Consider the following 16,376-nt stretch of genomic DNA (forward strand, 5'->3'; position numbering starts at 1 on the left):
GTACCTCAGACTTACACAATATTTTATTTTATTTATTTATTTATTTATTTATTTAGAGACAGGGTTTCTCTGTATAGCCCTGGCTGTCCTGGAACTCACTCTGTAGACCAGGCTGGTCTTGAACTCAGAAATCTGCCTGCCTCTGCCTCCCAAGTGCTGGGATTAAAGGCATTTGCCACCACAGCCTGGCAGACTTACACATTTTTATCTTTAATTTTGTAATCCATAGTTTCCAAATACAGTTTATAGAGCTATAGAGTCCATTATAGTAGCTGAGGACTTACAGTGGGTTCAAACTGAGTACTATAAGAAGAAAAATTCATGCTGTAGTCAAAGTCTTAGTACAAAAAGATGTCAAATGTTTCAGTTTTATGCTGATTATAATGAGGATATTGAAGATTTTTGCTATACTGTGTTAATTATGTTAAAGTTTTTAGTATAGCTGGTAGAAAGCTTAAAGTTTCATGTTACCATTTCTGTTGAGTTACAGAGTAGCAAGAACTACAAATTAACCATATCAAAGAGCAGGGGTAGGATAGACAACACTTTAGTGGTAGAGTGCTGCCACAAGAGGGACCCAGGGTTCAGTCACCACTGCAATATCTATCTATCTATCTATCTATCTATCTATCTATCTATCTATCTATCTATCTTTCTTCCCATATGCAAACAGGAATGGAGGAATGCCTGATAGGTTTGCCTGTTTTCCACCAGCTCTTTATTTATACATAGAAGTCTTAGCATATCTTTATATACAAGTAACAGTAGAATATGCTAGCATTAGGCTCCTTTCTAGAGTGTTTGTAGCTAGATATGTTAGTACCTTTGACGCCAGCACTCAGGATGCAAAGGCAGGCAGATCTCTGAGATTGGGGCCAACCAAGGCTATAAAATTGGTATTTGAACTCAAAATTCAATGTAATTAACCTTTAAAAAAAAAACAACTTCAGCTGACAGTCATGTATCCCTCTGTTCAGATATTTCTGAAGAAAAATTGTGCTGGCAAAGAATATTTTATACTAAGCTTGGTTATGACATATACTTAGCTACTTGATGCTAACTATGGCTAACTAGTGTACCTTGAAGTGCCAGTAATGGCCAGCCCTCAGCTCTTCATACTATTGGTCAGTTTAGTTAGTATTTTTAACAAGTAGAAAGCTAACTAATGGCCTTGCGGGATCAGATGGAAGAATAACATTGCTATTCCATTTTCTTTCTTTAAAAACACAAAACAAAAAACAACTTAGGTTTTTCTGTATAGCCTGGACTGCCTGGCACTCACTGTGTAAAGTAGGCTGGCTTCTGACTCACAGACCTAGCTAACTCTGCCTCCCAAGTGCTGGTATTAAAGATGTATACTAACTACCACCACAGTCAACAACCTTGTTTCCTTGGTTTTTGGTTTTTGTTTGTTTGTTTGTTAGTTTTTTGGTTTTGTTTGTTTGCTTCTGCGTGTACACACAATGAATGCTTTTGTATTCGCATAGGTTTTTGATCCAATACCTCTGTGCTTTGTGTATGTATAGCATTAGGCATTTCATGATAGAAGAGTCTTTCTAGTGTAGACAGGGCTCCTAGAAATTAGAAAAGCTTTTGAACCAGTTTTCCCTTTTCCCCCTTGCATACTTCTTCACCTGTCACCAGCAAAATGAACAATCAAGAACAACCTTCCGTTAAACGGAGAAAAATTACCATGCTTTTAATGCATTAAATAATTGATTATTTTATGTATTTATTTTTTAACTTTTATTTTTCAAGACATGGTTTCTCTATGTGGCTTTGGCTATCCTGGAATTCACTCTATAGACCAGGATGGCCTCAAAATCAGAGATCTGCTTTCCTCTGCCTCCCAAATCTGAGATTAAAGGCACCACCATTATACTTTCTTAAATTTAAAAACTTAACCATATATTTTTTAAAAAAGATTTATTTTATTTATATGAGTACACTGAAGGCATCAGATCCCATTACAGATGGCTGTGAGCCACCATGTAGTTGCTGGGAATTGAACTCAGGACCTCTGGAAGAGCAGTCAGTGCTCTTAACCACTGACCCATCTCTCCAGCCCCTACCATATTATTAAGATAGAAAAAGTTTGAGAATTCTGCACTGCGACTTTTGTTTTAAGCTGTTGTTGTTACTGTTATCATTATTATTATTATTATTATTATTGTACATGTCTATATAATATGAGGGCATGTATGGAGGTCAGAGAGCAACCCTATGGACTTGGTTCTCTCCTACCTTTAGATGGATTATGAGTTTTACACAGTAAATGCTTTTGCTCACTGAGACATCTTACTGGTTCCTATTAAGAAACTGATATATTAACTCTTATTGCCATAATCACCATTTTAAAAAGTAGTGCTGCTGTTTTCTGTAGTGCTTTTACAGCATGGAGCTGAGCCAACCATCCGAAATACAGATGGAAGGACAGCGTTGGATTTAGCAGACCCATCAGCCAAAGCTGTTCTGACTGGTAAGTGTGTGTGCTCTTTGATTATTCCAGGAAGAATGAGAATACCTAGATGGACTAGGTAGACAGACTGCCTCTTGCAATTAATGACCTCAAGTAGAATTTTTAAACAGTTGTCAATTCACTTATTTTGCTGTTTCTCAACAGTTGAATTTGAATCTTGCCTTAAAAAGATAAAACTTGGTGCTGGAGAGATGGCTCAGTGTTTAAGATCACTGACTGCTCTTTCAAAGGTCCTGAGTTCAATTCTAGCAACTACATAGTGGCTCACAACCATCTGTAATGGGATCGGATACCCTCTTCTGATATCTCTCTCTGAAGACAACTATACTGTAACTTGTATACAAAAAATATATAAGTAATTCTTTACCGCCCCTCCAAAAAAAAGAGAGAAAAAGTTTTTCTTTCTTTAAAATTTTTTAAAAATTTTGCCATCGTTTTTGTGGGCAGGGTGTGATAATCATGTGTTGCTTCAGGTGTTCAGGATATTTTTAAAATACTCCCAAGTTTTTCAGACAATATGTACCTCTTTATATACTATTTTACTTTTAATGTAATCATTTTTTTTTTTAGTGGATCCTTTAAAACACTAGTTTTCTAGTCATTTTAAATCGAGATTTGGGACACATTTTAGTGCCAAGGGTATGATTGTTATAGCTATAATTCATTTCCTTGGAATCTGTTGAGATGAGTACAGATCTGGTTAGATAGCAGGCTTAGTTTGAACTGTACCTATCTCTTGTGGTTTTACCTTTATCCAGTATGCTATCCATTTAAGCAATTGCCATATTATTATGGATTCTTTTCACAAATATTTATTTATTTAAGTCTGAGAGATAGAGAATGACTATGTCCACATGTGTGTGCAGTGCCTAAGGATACCAGAGTGGGTGTCAGAGCCCTGGAACTATGTTATACTGGGTGCTCAAAGCCTAACTTGAGTCTTCTACAACAAAGAAAGCATTCTTTACCACTGAGCCATTTCTCTGGCCATATTTATTGGATTCTTACCTGTTGGGTACTGATCTAAAAGGCAAAGGCCTGAGGGTCTACTGTGAGCCTTTGTGCATACACTTTGTGATACTTGCTAATAAAATTTAGTCCCTGAAGACTTGTGGAGAGCGTGATGTCATTGTAATTGTCAATTCTCTATTTGTTTTTTTCTTTACTCTTCTGCTATTCTTTGCCTTGAACAGTCAATATAAATTCAGTGTAGTCTTCAGCTTGGCTATTCTTTTAGCAAATCTTTATATTAACTTAAATTTTATTGAATTTTTTATAGTTCTGTTTGTATTCATTTATAAATATAAAAACTATCCCCATAAAGTATTATATACTTAATATTTTTAAATATTATAAAGTAAGCTATGTAAGGTTATGGTGTAGGGTGGGGGTTTTGTTTGAATTGGGTTTGAATTGGTGCTGGGAATTAAACCCAGAGCTCATGTGTACAGGTGAGTTTTCCACTATTATACTGTTGAGTTACACTTTCTCATTTGGGTTTTGAATGAAGTAGTAGATTGCACCCCACCCCTAGTTAGCATAATATACTTATTTTAGGGGAAAGGCAGGTTTACTGGTGGCCTACCTCTGCTTTGTTAGTACTTCCTTTTGGACCTTGCTTTATTTATGGTTTTATAGTTGCTGTAGTCATAAAACTATCACTGAACTTTTTTTTTTTTTAATTTCTGATCATGCTTTCCTCCCCCAATTCACAGGTGACTATAAGAAAGATGAACTCTTGGAAAGTGCCAGGTATGTACTACTGTTACATATATGTGCTGTGAAAGCTTGACAGAGAGAGGACAGAGAGATGGCTCAGTGATTAGGCGCACTTAGTGCAGAGGACCCAGGTTTGGTTCCCACCACTCATATGGCAGCTCACAACCATCTGTAACTCTAGTTCAAGTGGTTCCTAAAACCTTGGGTTCCAGGCATGCATGTACATGTGTGCACACAGACAGACGACTCATACACATAAAATTAAAAAATATCTGCAAAAAAAACAACCCCAAATTCTTGCTAGACATAGTGGTACACACCTTTAATCCCAGCATTCTGGAGACAAAGGCAGGCGGATCTCTTCCAGGGTGTGGAAAGATGACTTGGTGATTAGAAGCACTTGCAAAGGACTTAGTTCCCAGAGCCCACATCAGAAAGCTTAAAACTATTCTTAACTTCAGTTCCAGGAGCATCTGATACTTTTGATCTCCCCCCACCCTCGCCCGCTCCCGCCCTCGCTCGCCCTCCCTCTCTCTCCCTCCCTCTCTCTCTCTCTCTCTCTCTCTCTCTCTCTCACACACACACACACACACACACACACACACACTTAAAAAGAATAAAAAGAAAACAGATTTCACTTGTAGTGACCCACACTTGTAATCTCCACACATGAGAGGCAGAGGCAGTAAGCCTACTGTGAGTTCAGGATAGCTTGGCCTACATAGAGAGAGTTCCAGGACAGTCTGTGCTACAGAATGTAGGAGACCTTATCTAAAAAAATGCCATAAACATACCTTAAGAGAAGACTTTGTTTTGATGGTCACAATACAGAGTATAAACTACTGATACATTTTTTTTCAATGTGTTTCTAGGAGTGGCAATGAGGAAAAAATGATGGCTCTGCTTACACCATTGAATGTCAACTGCCATGCAAGTGATGGCAGAAAGGTACAGCTTTTGTGATTGATTTTATATCATCTAGTAATGGGATTGTATAAGTTGAAACATTTCAAGAGGGTTCTGGTGTTTTCTTTATGTTATGCTTTCTGTATATGTTAATCTTATAAAACCAAATTGATTGTTCATTAACAATGAACTCATGGTTAGATTTTCTTGTTTTATGTTTGGGTTTTACCTTTTCAGACATTTTATATGGCAGTTATGTGAATTTCATTAGTCTATTTGGTTACTGTTTCAGTCAACTCCATTGCATTTGGCAGCAGGATACAACAGAGTAAAAATTGTGCAACTGTTACTGCAACACGGAGCTGATGTCCATGCTAAGGATAAAGGGTGAGCTTTGGACAAGTCAGGCCTTGTCAGGGTCCTTGTGGTACACTATATCTTTATAAGGCATTTTTCTGTTGCTAACTAAACTGTTCGTGTTTATTGAGCTTTTATCACAGGCAGGTTTTTCTGAGGGCCATAAGGAATTATAATGCAGTAGGCCTACCAGTCATACAATATCATACAATACATAGCTCGTGAAATATACCTCATATATTTGAGTGATAAGTAGAGATTGAAGGGTGGAGTTATTGAAAAATCCTTTAGAAGAATGCATGCTTGAATTTAAGGCAGTGATCACTTCAAGACAGCAGAGGTCAGGGCAGGGTGTGATACTATATGCCTATAATCCTATAATTTGGATAGGTATAGTTGGAAGGCTTAGAAGTTGAAGGTTGGGGCTCTATGGAACCCAGACTCAAACAGAAAGCAAGAGTTTCAGGAACATTATTCTATAGGAAATTATAAACAGTAGATTTAAGATGTAGTAACCAAGCTGACTTTGATGACACAGGCTTAAACTCTCAGCTCCCGTGAGGATGAAGGGGGGAGATCACAAGTTCTGGACAACTTAGTAAGATCTTCATATCCCTCCCTCCCTCCCTCCTCGCCTCTTGTGAAAGGAAGGGATTGTAGCTCAGTGGTCAGACATTTGCTTAGCATGTACAAAGGCTCACACAAACTACTCACACAAACACCAAACTAAATTGGATAAAGCAGATGATTCACATGGGACAAATAAGAGAGTTGGAGAGATATGTAGAAAACAAACAAAAATCCTACAAGTTTTAGAAGTTTTGGTGTGTTGACATAAGAAATTCAACATTGTTCTGTAGTTGTAAGCAAGCATTTTATGATTTGAGATGAGGAATGGTTGTTGTTTAAGCTTAAGGAGGAGTGGATTCTGGGATAATACATGTTGGATTAGTTGGGGAAAGAGGAGACTAAGCAAGAAGGGCACTGTCTAAGACTGAGTACTGTGAGCTTTTGTGAGCTGAGGTCTGTAACGGTGGTGGCAGGGAAAATGAAAAGGAACGCATGGGTGGGTGCTGCACTGGAAGAGTAGAAATAGTCAAGTCTGGAAGTGAAGCACAAGAGAGCAATAGAGGGAGGAAAACCTTTATATCTGAAACTAAGTGAGGTAGATTGAAGCACAGGAGGTGAAGTGATTTGGTAGAAGACATTGTGCTGACTTTTAGAATTCTCGGTTTTATGAGAATATGTGGGAATTCAAGCAGAAGTATTTAATGGCAGTGAGATTGGTATTCAGCCAAGGAAAGAGCTGTGTATTAGCAGAGGCTGCTCTGGGGTGGTTGTACCAGTTAGTAACGCTGATCTCCAAGAAGAGGAGAGGGAAAAGCATAAAGGTGGAAGCCAGAATTTCACGGTTCCGCTCTGTAGGAGTCCTATTACATTATGAAAGAATTTGATTTCAGTTTATTGAGGACTATAGCGTTTACCGTTACAGAGTTTCAAAAGATGTTTCTTTCTTTCTTTTTTTTTAATATTTATTTATTTATTTTATTGATGAGTACACTCTAGCTGTCTTCAGACACACCAGAAGAGGGCATCCAATCTCATTACAGATGGTTGTGAGCCACCATGTGGTTGCTGGGATTTGAACTCAGGACCTCTGGAGGAGCAGTCAGTGCTCTTAACTGCTGAGCCATCTCCTGCCCCCAAAAGATGTTTCAAAGAAAGACCTAACTAGTATTCAGAATAATCTGGAAAGCAGATAAATGTGAGCCATGCCAAACAAGAGAAGGAAGTCTATACCTTGGCACAGTATATTTCCGATACACAAGGAAGTGTAAGACCAGAGAGAAGCTCAGAAACTTGTGTGTGTGTCATCTTTAGAACCAGGCACACCTTTAATCCCATCACTAGGGAGACAGAAGTAGGTGGATATCTGTGAGTTCAAGACCAGCCTGGCCTACATAGTGAGTTCCCGACTAGCCAAGGATGCACAGTGAGAAAAATTAAAAAGTTAGAACCATCTCTTCAACGCAAAGAACAATAGTATTAAAACAAAAATATCTATAAAGGATTTAGATTTGTAATGTTTGGCTAGAGCTTAGAGAATAAATTGGTTTAGAGGTTGTTTCAGAAGTATAGAGTTTAGTAACATTATTTAGGCCCAAATAAATAATCAGTAGTAGTGGGGAGAAAAAAAAATATGAGTTTGAAAGAGACTCAGGAATTACAGTTGTAGATTTCCCTAGACTTAGGGACTCTGTAATAACAGGCTTTCTTTTCTCGTCATCATAGTGATCTGGTGCCATTACACAATGCCTGCTCTTACGGTCATTATGAAGTAACTGAACTTCTGGTTAAGGTTAGTTCTTTTGTGCCTTATTACTTCCTATAAGTACATAAAATGATTTGAAATATATAGTGTGTCCAGTTTATTCTTGATAGAAAGTGGGATAGTTATAACCATAACACAGATTATTGGTAAGCTAGCATATGATTTCCTTTAGATTTTTTAGGTACTATACAATGTTAAATATAAAGTAGTAGCACTAAAGAGGTCACACCAAAGGTTTATCTAAGCTGGGCATGGTGGGGTACACCTTTTAATCCCAGCACTTGGGAGGCAAAGACAGGTGAACTCTGAACTCAAGGCAAGCTTGGTATTCAGAGTGTGTTTCAGTACAGCCAGTGCTACACAGAGAAACCCCATCTCGAAAAACCAAAGGGGCGGGGGTCGGGGGAGGGCAGACAGACTGTTACCTGAGAGGTTAGGGAGCAAGGACTTACTAGAATAAGATTGAAAGTATGTACAAAAATCCTAGGCAAACACCAGGTTGACATCCCTTGCTTAAGCGTGGCTAGAAGACATTCATTCAGTGACTGCATTCTGTGACCAAAACACTTGCTATATCCAGGAGCAGAGGGTAACAAATCACATCCCTGAGTTAATTGAGGAAGTATGACACCAGCAAACACAGAGATAGCAAGAAGGGGCTAGCAAGATCTCTCAGTGCTTGAAGCCCCTTGCTGCCATGCCTGATTACCTCAGTTCAACTTCTAGGTTCATGGTTGGGGAAAATTAACTCCCAAGTTGTCTTCTGACATGTACATATGTACTGTGGGGGGTGTGTGTGTGCATGCTTGCGTGAACGTACCCACACACGCATACGTACTCACACACAGACACATGCAGAGACATATAATTAATACACATATTTCTAAATTTACTCTCTTCTCTTCCAAAAAAAGCCTAAAACTTTTAAGTTGCCTAAATACAATGTATGATGTTAACTTTTCTTTTCCCTCCCTCCCCCCCCCCCCCCCTCCCCCCCTCCCTCTCTCTCTCTTTCTTTATTTCTTTTTTTGGAAATCATCCTCTCAAATCTTTTCTCTAAAAGTAAATAGCCAGGATTGGCTATGAGACTATAAGTCTTCAACCCCGTCAGAAATCCAAAATGACTGAATTAACTGAAATTATGGGAAGCACAAAGCATAGCTTCTAAAACTTAGCCAATTTATAGAGACCATTGAACACCTGGACAGTCCCTATACTACAAAACATTGGAGCATCCAATCTTCAGCCTTCTGGCCCAGGATCATCTGACAGACCTAGTGATGCAGAATTATTAAGGGCTGATTACTCTGTCTTGGCCGATGTAATCAGTCGACTATTCCACAAGTGTGTTCTTTTCTGGACAGTAATTTGTCTGTAGATGAAAAGAGGCAATTCTTGCCTAGTGGCTGTCTCACCACAATTGGAGTAACTCCAAAGACGCTCAATTTCTTCTTAGAATCCAAGACAGGAAGCTGTCAGGAGCAGACAGGTTTCTAATCAAAATGAACATTAACATAGAAATGTGTGTAATGTCAATTCTGTGGACTTCTGACATTTTGAAAACCAACTATCCATGTAAGGCAATCTGGACTGTTGTCTGTTAACTCCTCTCAGCTATTTCTAAATAAAATATAGAAAACACCCTAACAATAAACTCAGAGCCATGAATTTGCTATAGGCCCTTAACTCACAGGCTAACCATCTCAAATCAGTTTAAAAAGTTAAAGAAAGACTGGATCTAAGCCTAGTATTCCTAAATGATGATCACCATTCCTAAGGGCTTATCAGGATGACCAAAATACCTAAGCCTACTTTGCTGTCCTAGCCCAAAGTCATCTTTATGTTTGAAGCCTAATTCTTTTTTCTAGCCTAAGATTTAAGATTCCTGCCTGTAATTACTTCTTTGTTTTAGCCTAAGATTTAAGATTCCTGCCTGAAATTGCTTCTTTGTTCTAGCCTAATGTCAGATTCCTGCCTGCAGCCCATTTCCTTTTCCTTAGCCAATGTCAGACTCCTGCCAGGCAGCCTCAAAAGCTCTCCACATCTCCCCCCTTTTAATTGCATAAACCAGACTGAGCCTGTCTTAAGTCATTCTGAGAAGAATGCATTATCAAAAGCAATGCACTCCTTCTTACCTTGGTAAGGCCCTATGCAGATTCTTACTCGTCCTTGGCTTGCCAGCTTGGTAAATTAATATTTCTGTCTGGGGGTCCCAGATGTTAACTTTTAAAAACTATTTTAATTTACTTCTCTACTAATGGAAGTATAAACCACATTAAGAATCTTGTTATTTCAGGCCCTTCTTTCTCCCTGTTGCCTTAGGCTTGTCATTTTCTCCCAGAAACACTCCAGTTGTCCAGTAACAGGCTAAGGAAATTACAATGTAATGACAAGCTTACCAGCCATCCAAACTAGTGATACAGTGTGAGTCTCAGGGAGATGGGTATGTGAAAGAAGCTGAAGGCGAACAGTCTACACATAAACGTAGTACTAAAAGAATGGGACAAAAACTGACAGTGAAAGAAACATAGCAAGCACTCTGTGGTAAAGCAAAAATCTTACGTAATAGAATGGATATGTATTTGTCAAAATTCACTAAGTTAATTCATTAAGAGTTGCTTCTCTGTTTTTAAATTATACTTCCCAAGAGATAGGGAGGTTTTTTCAGAAGATCTTTTTCAGCCTGCATATTGTTGAACTACACAATGTTAGTAAGTCTAAATTCCCTTAAGAATTGAACAGTAACTGTGTACATCTTTTCTTCCCCAGCATGGTGCCTGTGTAAATGCAATGGACTTGTGGCAGTTTACCCCTCTTCATGAGGCAGCTTCTAAGAACAGGGTTGAAGTGTGTTCTCTTCTCCTCAGTTATGGGGCAGATCCAACCCTCCTGAACTGTCACAATAAAAGTGCTATAGACCTGGCTCCCACGGCACAGTTGAAGGAAAGATTGTCATGTAAGTAGAAAAGCGATGCACAAGTTGAGTGTGGTGGCACACACCTGTGATCCCAGCACTTAGGCGCAGATACAGGTGAATTCAAGGGGCTGCATGGTCAGAGCCTGTCTGAGCCTGTCTTGAAAAAGTTTGATACTCAGCTAAGATAAATGACTCAGCTTCTTTTTTCCTTTCCAGTTTTACTTTTGGAAATGTTTAAAGAGTAAAATAAGTTCTTTATAGATGGGTATCTGCTTTTTAATATAATTAATAATTTAGATACTGTGTAAAAATATATTTGCTAGTTTTTTCTTAGAACTGTAAATTATAGCCCTTGAATTTTACTCATGCTTTGAACTTTCTAGTTACTGTTAAAGAGAGTTGTTTGTTGTATTGTAAATACAGTCTGTGGGTTGTGACATAGAATATTGTTCACTACTTTGTCCAAATTGTGTGATTTTCCTGTATAGCTAAAGTAAATATGTGAAGAAATAAGCACTTGATTCAGATGTAGTATTCTTAAATATAAAATGAGCAGCGTCATCTAAACTTAAATTATTCTACTGCAGTAAATGATAATTAGTGTTTTCATAAGTCAGATAAGTAAAAGAGAAACTTTGAGGAAAATACATTCTTTAATTTTGTTCATCCTGTGAAAAACTTGACAAGCCAGTTTGATCTGCAGTTATCTGATAGGTATAAGCAAGACTGTCTTCTATCACTGTATACTAATGGGGTTATGATCGCCCTTTGTAAAGTTTCAGAATTCTCTAGGAATAGATGGTAACAGTGTTGCTGTCTCTAATCCAATTAGAAAATATCAACAGACCATGGATCCATCATGGCTTATGTATACTTGAGAATAAGTTAAGGGGAACTAGAATGCCATTGTGTCTGTTATTAATTATTGTTATCAGTAATGATACTAATTTTGAGACTTAATCTGGATATTTAGAGATTATTTGAAAATAATTACAAAAATATTAGCATTGCTCAAGGTAAGCCTTATTGCTACAAGTTTCATGTAGATGTAAATGCTTCTTTGTTTAGATGAATTTAAAGGCCATTCGTTGCTGCAAGCTGCACGGGAAGCTGATGTTACAAGAATCAAAAAACATCTTTCTCTGGAAATGGTGAATTTCAAACATCCTCAAACACATGAAACAGCACTGGTAACGTTTCAAACTTAAGCTTTTAAAATGCAATAACCCAAAAGTAGTCATAATGTCTGATTTTTTTTGATGGCACTGTTTTTAAAATACTCCTTTGTTTGTTGGTTTGCTGATTGATGGTTTTGTTGTTGTTGTTGTTGTTTTGGGTTTGTGAGTCTAGTATCTTGCTATATTAGCTCAAATGGATCTTGTATATGTGATAGTCCTGCCTTAGCCTGTCAAATGGTGAAAGAAGCATTTGTTACCACGTTGAACTAAAATCAGTTACCCATCTATAAAGAAAAAGAATTTAAGTCATGTAGAAAAATAGACAACCTCACTCCCCCCAAAAAAACATATTAGTAGTTTAAGAACCCATCTAGAGAAAAAAATTATTTATGTCTTTGCATATTTTATGTTAGTTTTTATTGTTGATGTAAAATATAATTGGTCATTTGCGGTTTTCCACAAGTTTGACTAAAGTATCTAAGAGTTACTTCCATTAACAAACTGGGAGTGATAGTGTGTGCCTGTAATCCTAGGATCCAGGAGGCTATGGTAGAAGAACCACATATTTGAAGCCAGCCTGAACCACACTAGCAAGACTCAAAAATCAGACAGAGGCAGGGATAAGGTGAGGGAAGTGACCTCTGTGAAACTAATAAAGTAGTTGTGACTAGTGAAATCTTGGAGCTACCAGAGATCAGTGGTGAAATACAGGGGAGGCACAGGCTACCCTAAAAGTAACAATTCCAAAAGAAGATAGTAAAACTGTTGCATAAACTAAAGAATGTTCCTTAGATAGAAGGAGATACGTGAAGTAGGTTGTCTGGTAAATAATTTGCTTCTTCCCTGTGTCTTAATAGAAACTGTGAAATTTGCCACTTACCAAAGATCATAAAGCTCTAGACTAATAAAAAAATGTTAACCAAAAACTTAAAACCATAGCAGTATTAAAATGGTATGGGGAAGCTCAAAAAGATTAACATGGAAAACTTTCTAGTGTGAAAATCTAATACATTTGTGCTCCATTATCTGCGGAGGATATCTTGCAACTCCCCAGTCACTGCCTAAAATCACAGAAACCCTACTTATATCATTTTTTTCTTCACATCCATATTGCAATAGTTTATGTATTATGTACAGTAAGATTAACAATCATACCAGTAGCTCTTAGTAAACCTCCGCATACAGTATCTTTACTGTTTTTACTAAGTTAAAACAAACCATTACAGCTTCTTGGCATACCATAATTGCCAGCAAAACTACCCCTGTACTTTAGAGCCACTAAGTAGAATAAGCATTTCTTGAACAAACACTGTTACCTTTCAGTTGATCCAATGATAACAAACAGCTGTAAAGTTATTAAGGAGTGGGCAGCTATATAGCCTGTATGTACTGGGACAGAGATGTGGTTGGTTCACATCCCAGTGTAACTGTACAGGATTGCATCACACTTCTCAGAATCATGTTTATTTCTGAAACGTTTCTGTGTAATATCAGATCATAGTTGGCCTCAGGTATGAAAGCAAAACAGTACAGATAAAAGAATGTTGTACTGTATGTTGTTTGCTCTAAGTATCCTGCTGTAAAGCATCGTGTCTTCAACCTTAAAACATGCTAAGATTCAAGTGTTCGTGGGTAGTTGTTGTGTAGGGGCAGTCTCTTCTTGGATTCCAGAGATTGCAGGCCCTTCCGGTGGGATATACAGAAGAGTAGGGGTTTCATTTGCTGTGGGTGTAATAAAAACTTCTTGGAAATAAACGATCTCTAGGTTTGTACTTTGAATAAATGTTGTAGGATTAGTATCCTTGGTGTGTCGAAAGAACTGTTGTGTACCTGTTATACTTGTGGTGGTTTTTTTGTTTTTGATGATGATAAAGGAATGCTTTTGGTAAATGAATCAGGAACACAATTGTGAGAAACTGACAGTTCACGACTAATAACAGGAGAACAGATTTCATGATCACTATATATACTTAAATGTATAGAACAACTTTGCTTTAAATTTTTAACCCATAATTTTCAGATATTGGTTCTAACAAATATGTATGTTGATTTACTCAGTTAGCAGTCAGACAGAATACCTATTGTTTTTTTTTTTTTAAGAATTATTTATTTATTTTATGTTTATGAGTACACTGTAGTTATTTTCAGACACACCAGAAGAGGGCATCAGATTCCATTACAGATGGTTGTGAGCCACCATGTTGGTGCTGGGAATTGAACTCAGGACCTCTGGAAGAGCAGTCAGTGTTCTTAACCGCTCAGCCATCTCTCCAGTCCCCAGAATGAATACCTGTTATACTTGAGTATTTTCCTGGATGTTAAGATTGTAAACATTTGTGCCATAGATAATAAGTTTATTATAAAAGTCAAATCCCTACCTCATGTCTCTTTCCCTCCTTGATACTCAGAAGTGTTGCACCACAAACCATCCAGGTTGTACCAAACAGGTAATTGAAACTCCTTGTTCTGCTGAGGAAACTTGATAAGAAAGATCCTCAGCTTAGCAGCTCTCCCGTCCATGCTGTTAAACCAGCAAAATTCAGAACAAAACAGATGGGGGGGTCCTGTCTTCATATAACAGCACAAACCCAGGACTAGGATTACCAGTCCAGTGGTAGAGCACTTGTCTACCATCTTTGAAGCCTTGGATTCACTCTTTAGCACTAGAAGAAGAAATGCCAACACTTGAATCTTAACCTTTTAGATGTAACATTTTTCATCTTTTTCAAAAATACAGGACTAAGTTTAACCAGAATATTTAATAGCATATTATTTGATCTGTAGGATTTTCCTGCCATGCTGGAATTTGTAGTTACTACAGATTTCTCCAATAGAAAATATTTCAGGAGCAAATTTGGGTAAAATAAACAAGTTACATTGTGTTTATTATCCTTGATTGGAAGCACAAGTGTTCTTAAAGTGAAAGTGGTTCTGTATGGTCCTTGATTAATGCTGCAATTTGAATTATCTAGCATTGTGCTGCTGCATCTCCATATCCCAAAAGAAAGCAAATATGTGAACTGCTGCTAAGAAAGGGAGCAAACACCAACGAAAAGACTAAAGAGTAAGTACACTTTTACCCAGTAGATAGCTCCATTTATTATTTTATTTGTTTATTTATGTAGGGTACATAAAACATATTGTGTGACTGGCTTTTGTCTTTAAGATTCTTGACTCCTCTGCACGTGGCTTCTGAGAACGCTCACAATGATGTTGTTGAAGTGGTGGTGAAACATGAAGCAAAGGTATACACCATTTCTGATCGTCTTTGGTAATCCAGTGAGTTACTTTCTGTGTAGTGGATGTTTAGCTCCTTAAATAATTCACTCTATCAAAAATCTTTTTTTCCCTTAGTTTACAATTCAAAAGAGTCCCAGGCTGGGAGTAAAGTACTTATACCATGTAGTTGTAAGTACTTGAGTTCAGATCCACAGAACCCAGGAAGCAGGAGGTAGTAACAAGATGGGAGGCAGAGATAAAACACTTGCAGGACAGCTAGCCTGCTGTGTGCAGTACTAAACCTATCTCAAACATGGTAGAGGGTGAGGAGCTATATACCCCAGGCTATACTTTTGACTTTTACATAAGAGAGAGAGAGTGTGTGTGTGTGTGTGTGTGTGTGTGTGTGTGTATGCATATGCATGAACACATATCTCAATACACAGAGACAGACTAAAAAAGTCCTGTGGGCCAAATCTAGTTTTTGTTACTGTTAGAAAATTTATGCATTTATTCATACGTACATTATTTCTGTTATGTCCCTCTTTCTCTTTTCCACTTCCAATCCGCTGAACATGGTTATCCTTGACTTTTTCTTAACATTACACAATCAAGCACCTCTTATTTCAACAGGAGACCAATGTTATCCTAATTCACTTTTCTGATCACATCTGAAATTCCTTGGGTAATATGATAACCCCTCTTACTTACCAGTACAGAGTTTGCACTTTGACCATTTCTGTAACTAAGACTTGAATGAATGCAAAGAAATAATTTGACTAAAAACAACATATGTAACTATGCTGATAAATTACCATCCTTTAATTGGCATTTGTATACAGAGCACTTTACCCTTGAATAACACTTCATCAAAGCTGTAAGTCATTTTTTTACCCAGTAACTTTAAAATATAATTAGTAATGAGTCCAGAGAAATGGCCTAGTGTGCAAAATGCTTTCTGTTCAAGCCTAACCACCTTAATGGATCACCTAGAATCCATGTGAAAAGCTGTATGTGGTGGCCTGCATCTCTTATCTCAGTTCCTCCTGATACATGGGAGACAGGCTGGAAACTGGCCGGATCAACAGCCAGCTAGCAGAGGTACGGTACAGGAACAATAGGTAGATCCTGTGTCAGCACGGTAGACGGTGAGAACTCAGTCCCAACAGATGTCCTCTACTTACACATGCTTCCATCCACTCACACACACTTGCTCATATTCCTCTCTCTCTCTCTCTCTCTCTCTCTCTCTCTCTCTCTCTCTCTCTC

At 37.8% G+C, this 16,376-nt stretch overlaps 1 protein-coding gene across 1 annotated transcript in view; it reads left to right on the forward strand.

Moving 5' to 3' along the window:
• The window catches only part of Tnks2 (tankyrase 2), a 58,186-nt gene that overhangs the window by 12,220 nt on the left and 29,590 nt on the right, over positions 1-16,376 (forward strand). The window contains exons 3-11 of the mRNA XM_028773479.1: positions 2,384-2,479; positions 4,195-4,231; positions 5,071-5,146; positions 5,397-5,491; positions 7,754-7,820; positions 10,563-10,749; positions 11,779-11,900; positions 14,861-14,952; positions 15,055-15,133. Coding sequence (XP_028629312.1) covers positions 2,384-2,479; positions 4,195-4,231; positions 5,071-5,146; positions 5,397-5,491; positions 7,754-7,820; positions 10,563-10,749; positions 11,779-11,900; positions 14,861-14,952; positions 15,055-15,133 — 851 coding nt within the window. The remainder of the gene's footprint in view (positions 1-2,383; positions 2,480-4,194; positions 4,232-5,070; positions 5,147-5,396; positions 5,492-7,753; positions 7,821-10,562; positions 10,750-11,778; positions 11,901-14,860; positions 14,953-15,054; positions 15,134-16,376) is intronic.

Source organism: Grammomys surdaster, unplaced genomic scaffold (genome assembly GCF_004785775.1).
Source record: "Grammomys surdaster isolate TR1022 unplaced genomic scaffold, NIH_TR_1.0 229, whole genome shotgun sequence".
Classification (NCBI taxonomy): domain Eukaryota; kingdom Metazoa; phylum Chordata; class Mammalia; order Rodentia; family Muridae; genus Grammomys; species Grammomys surdaster.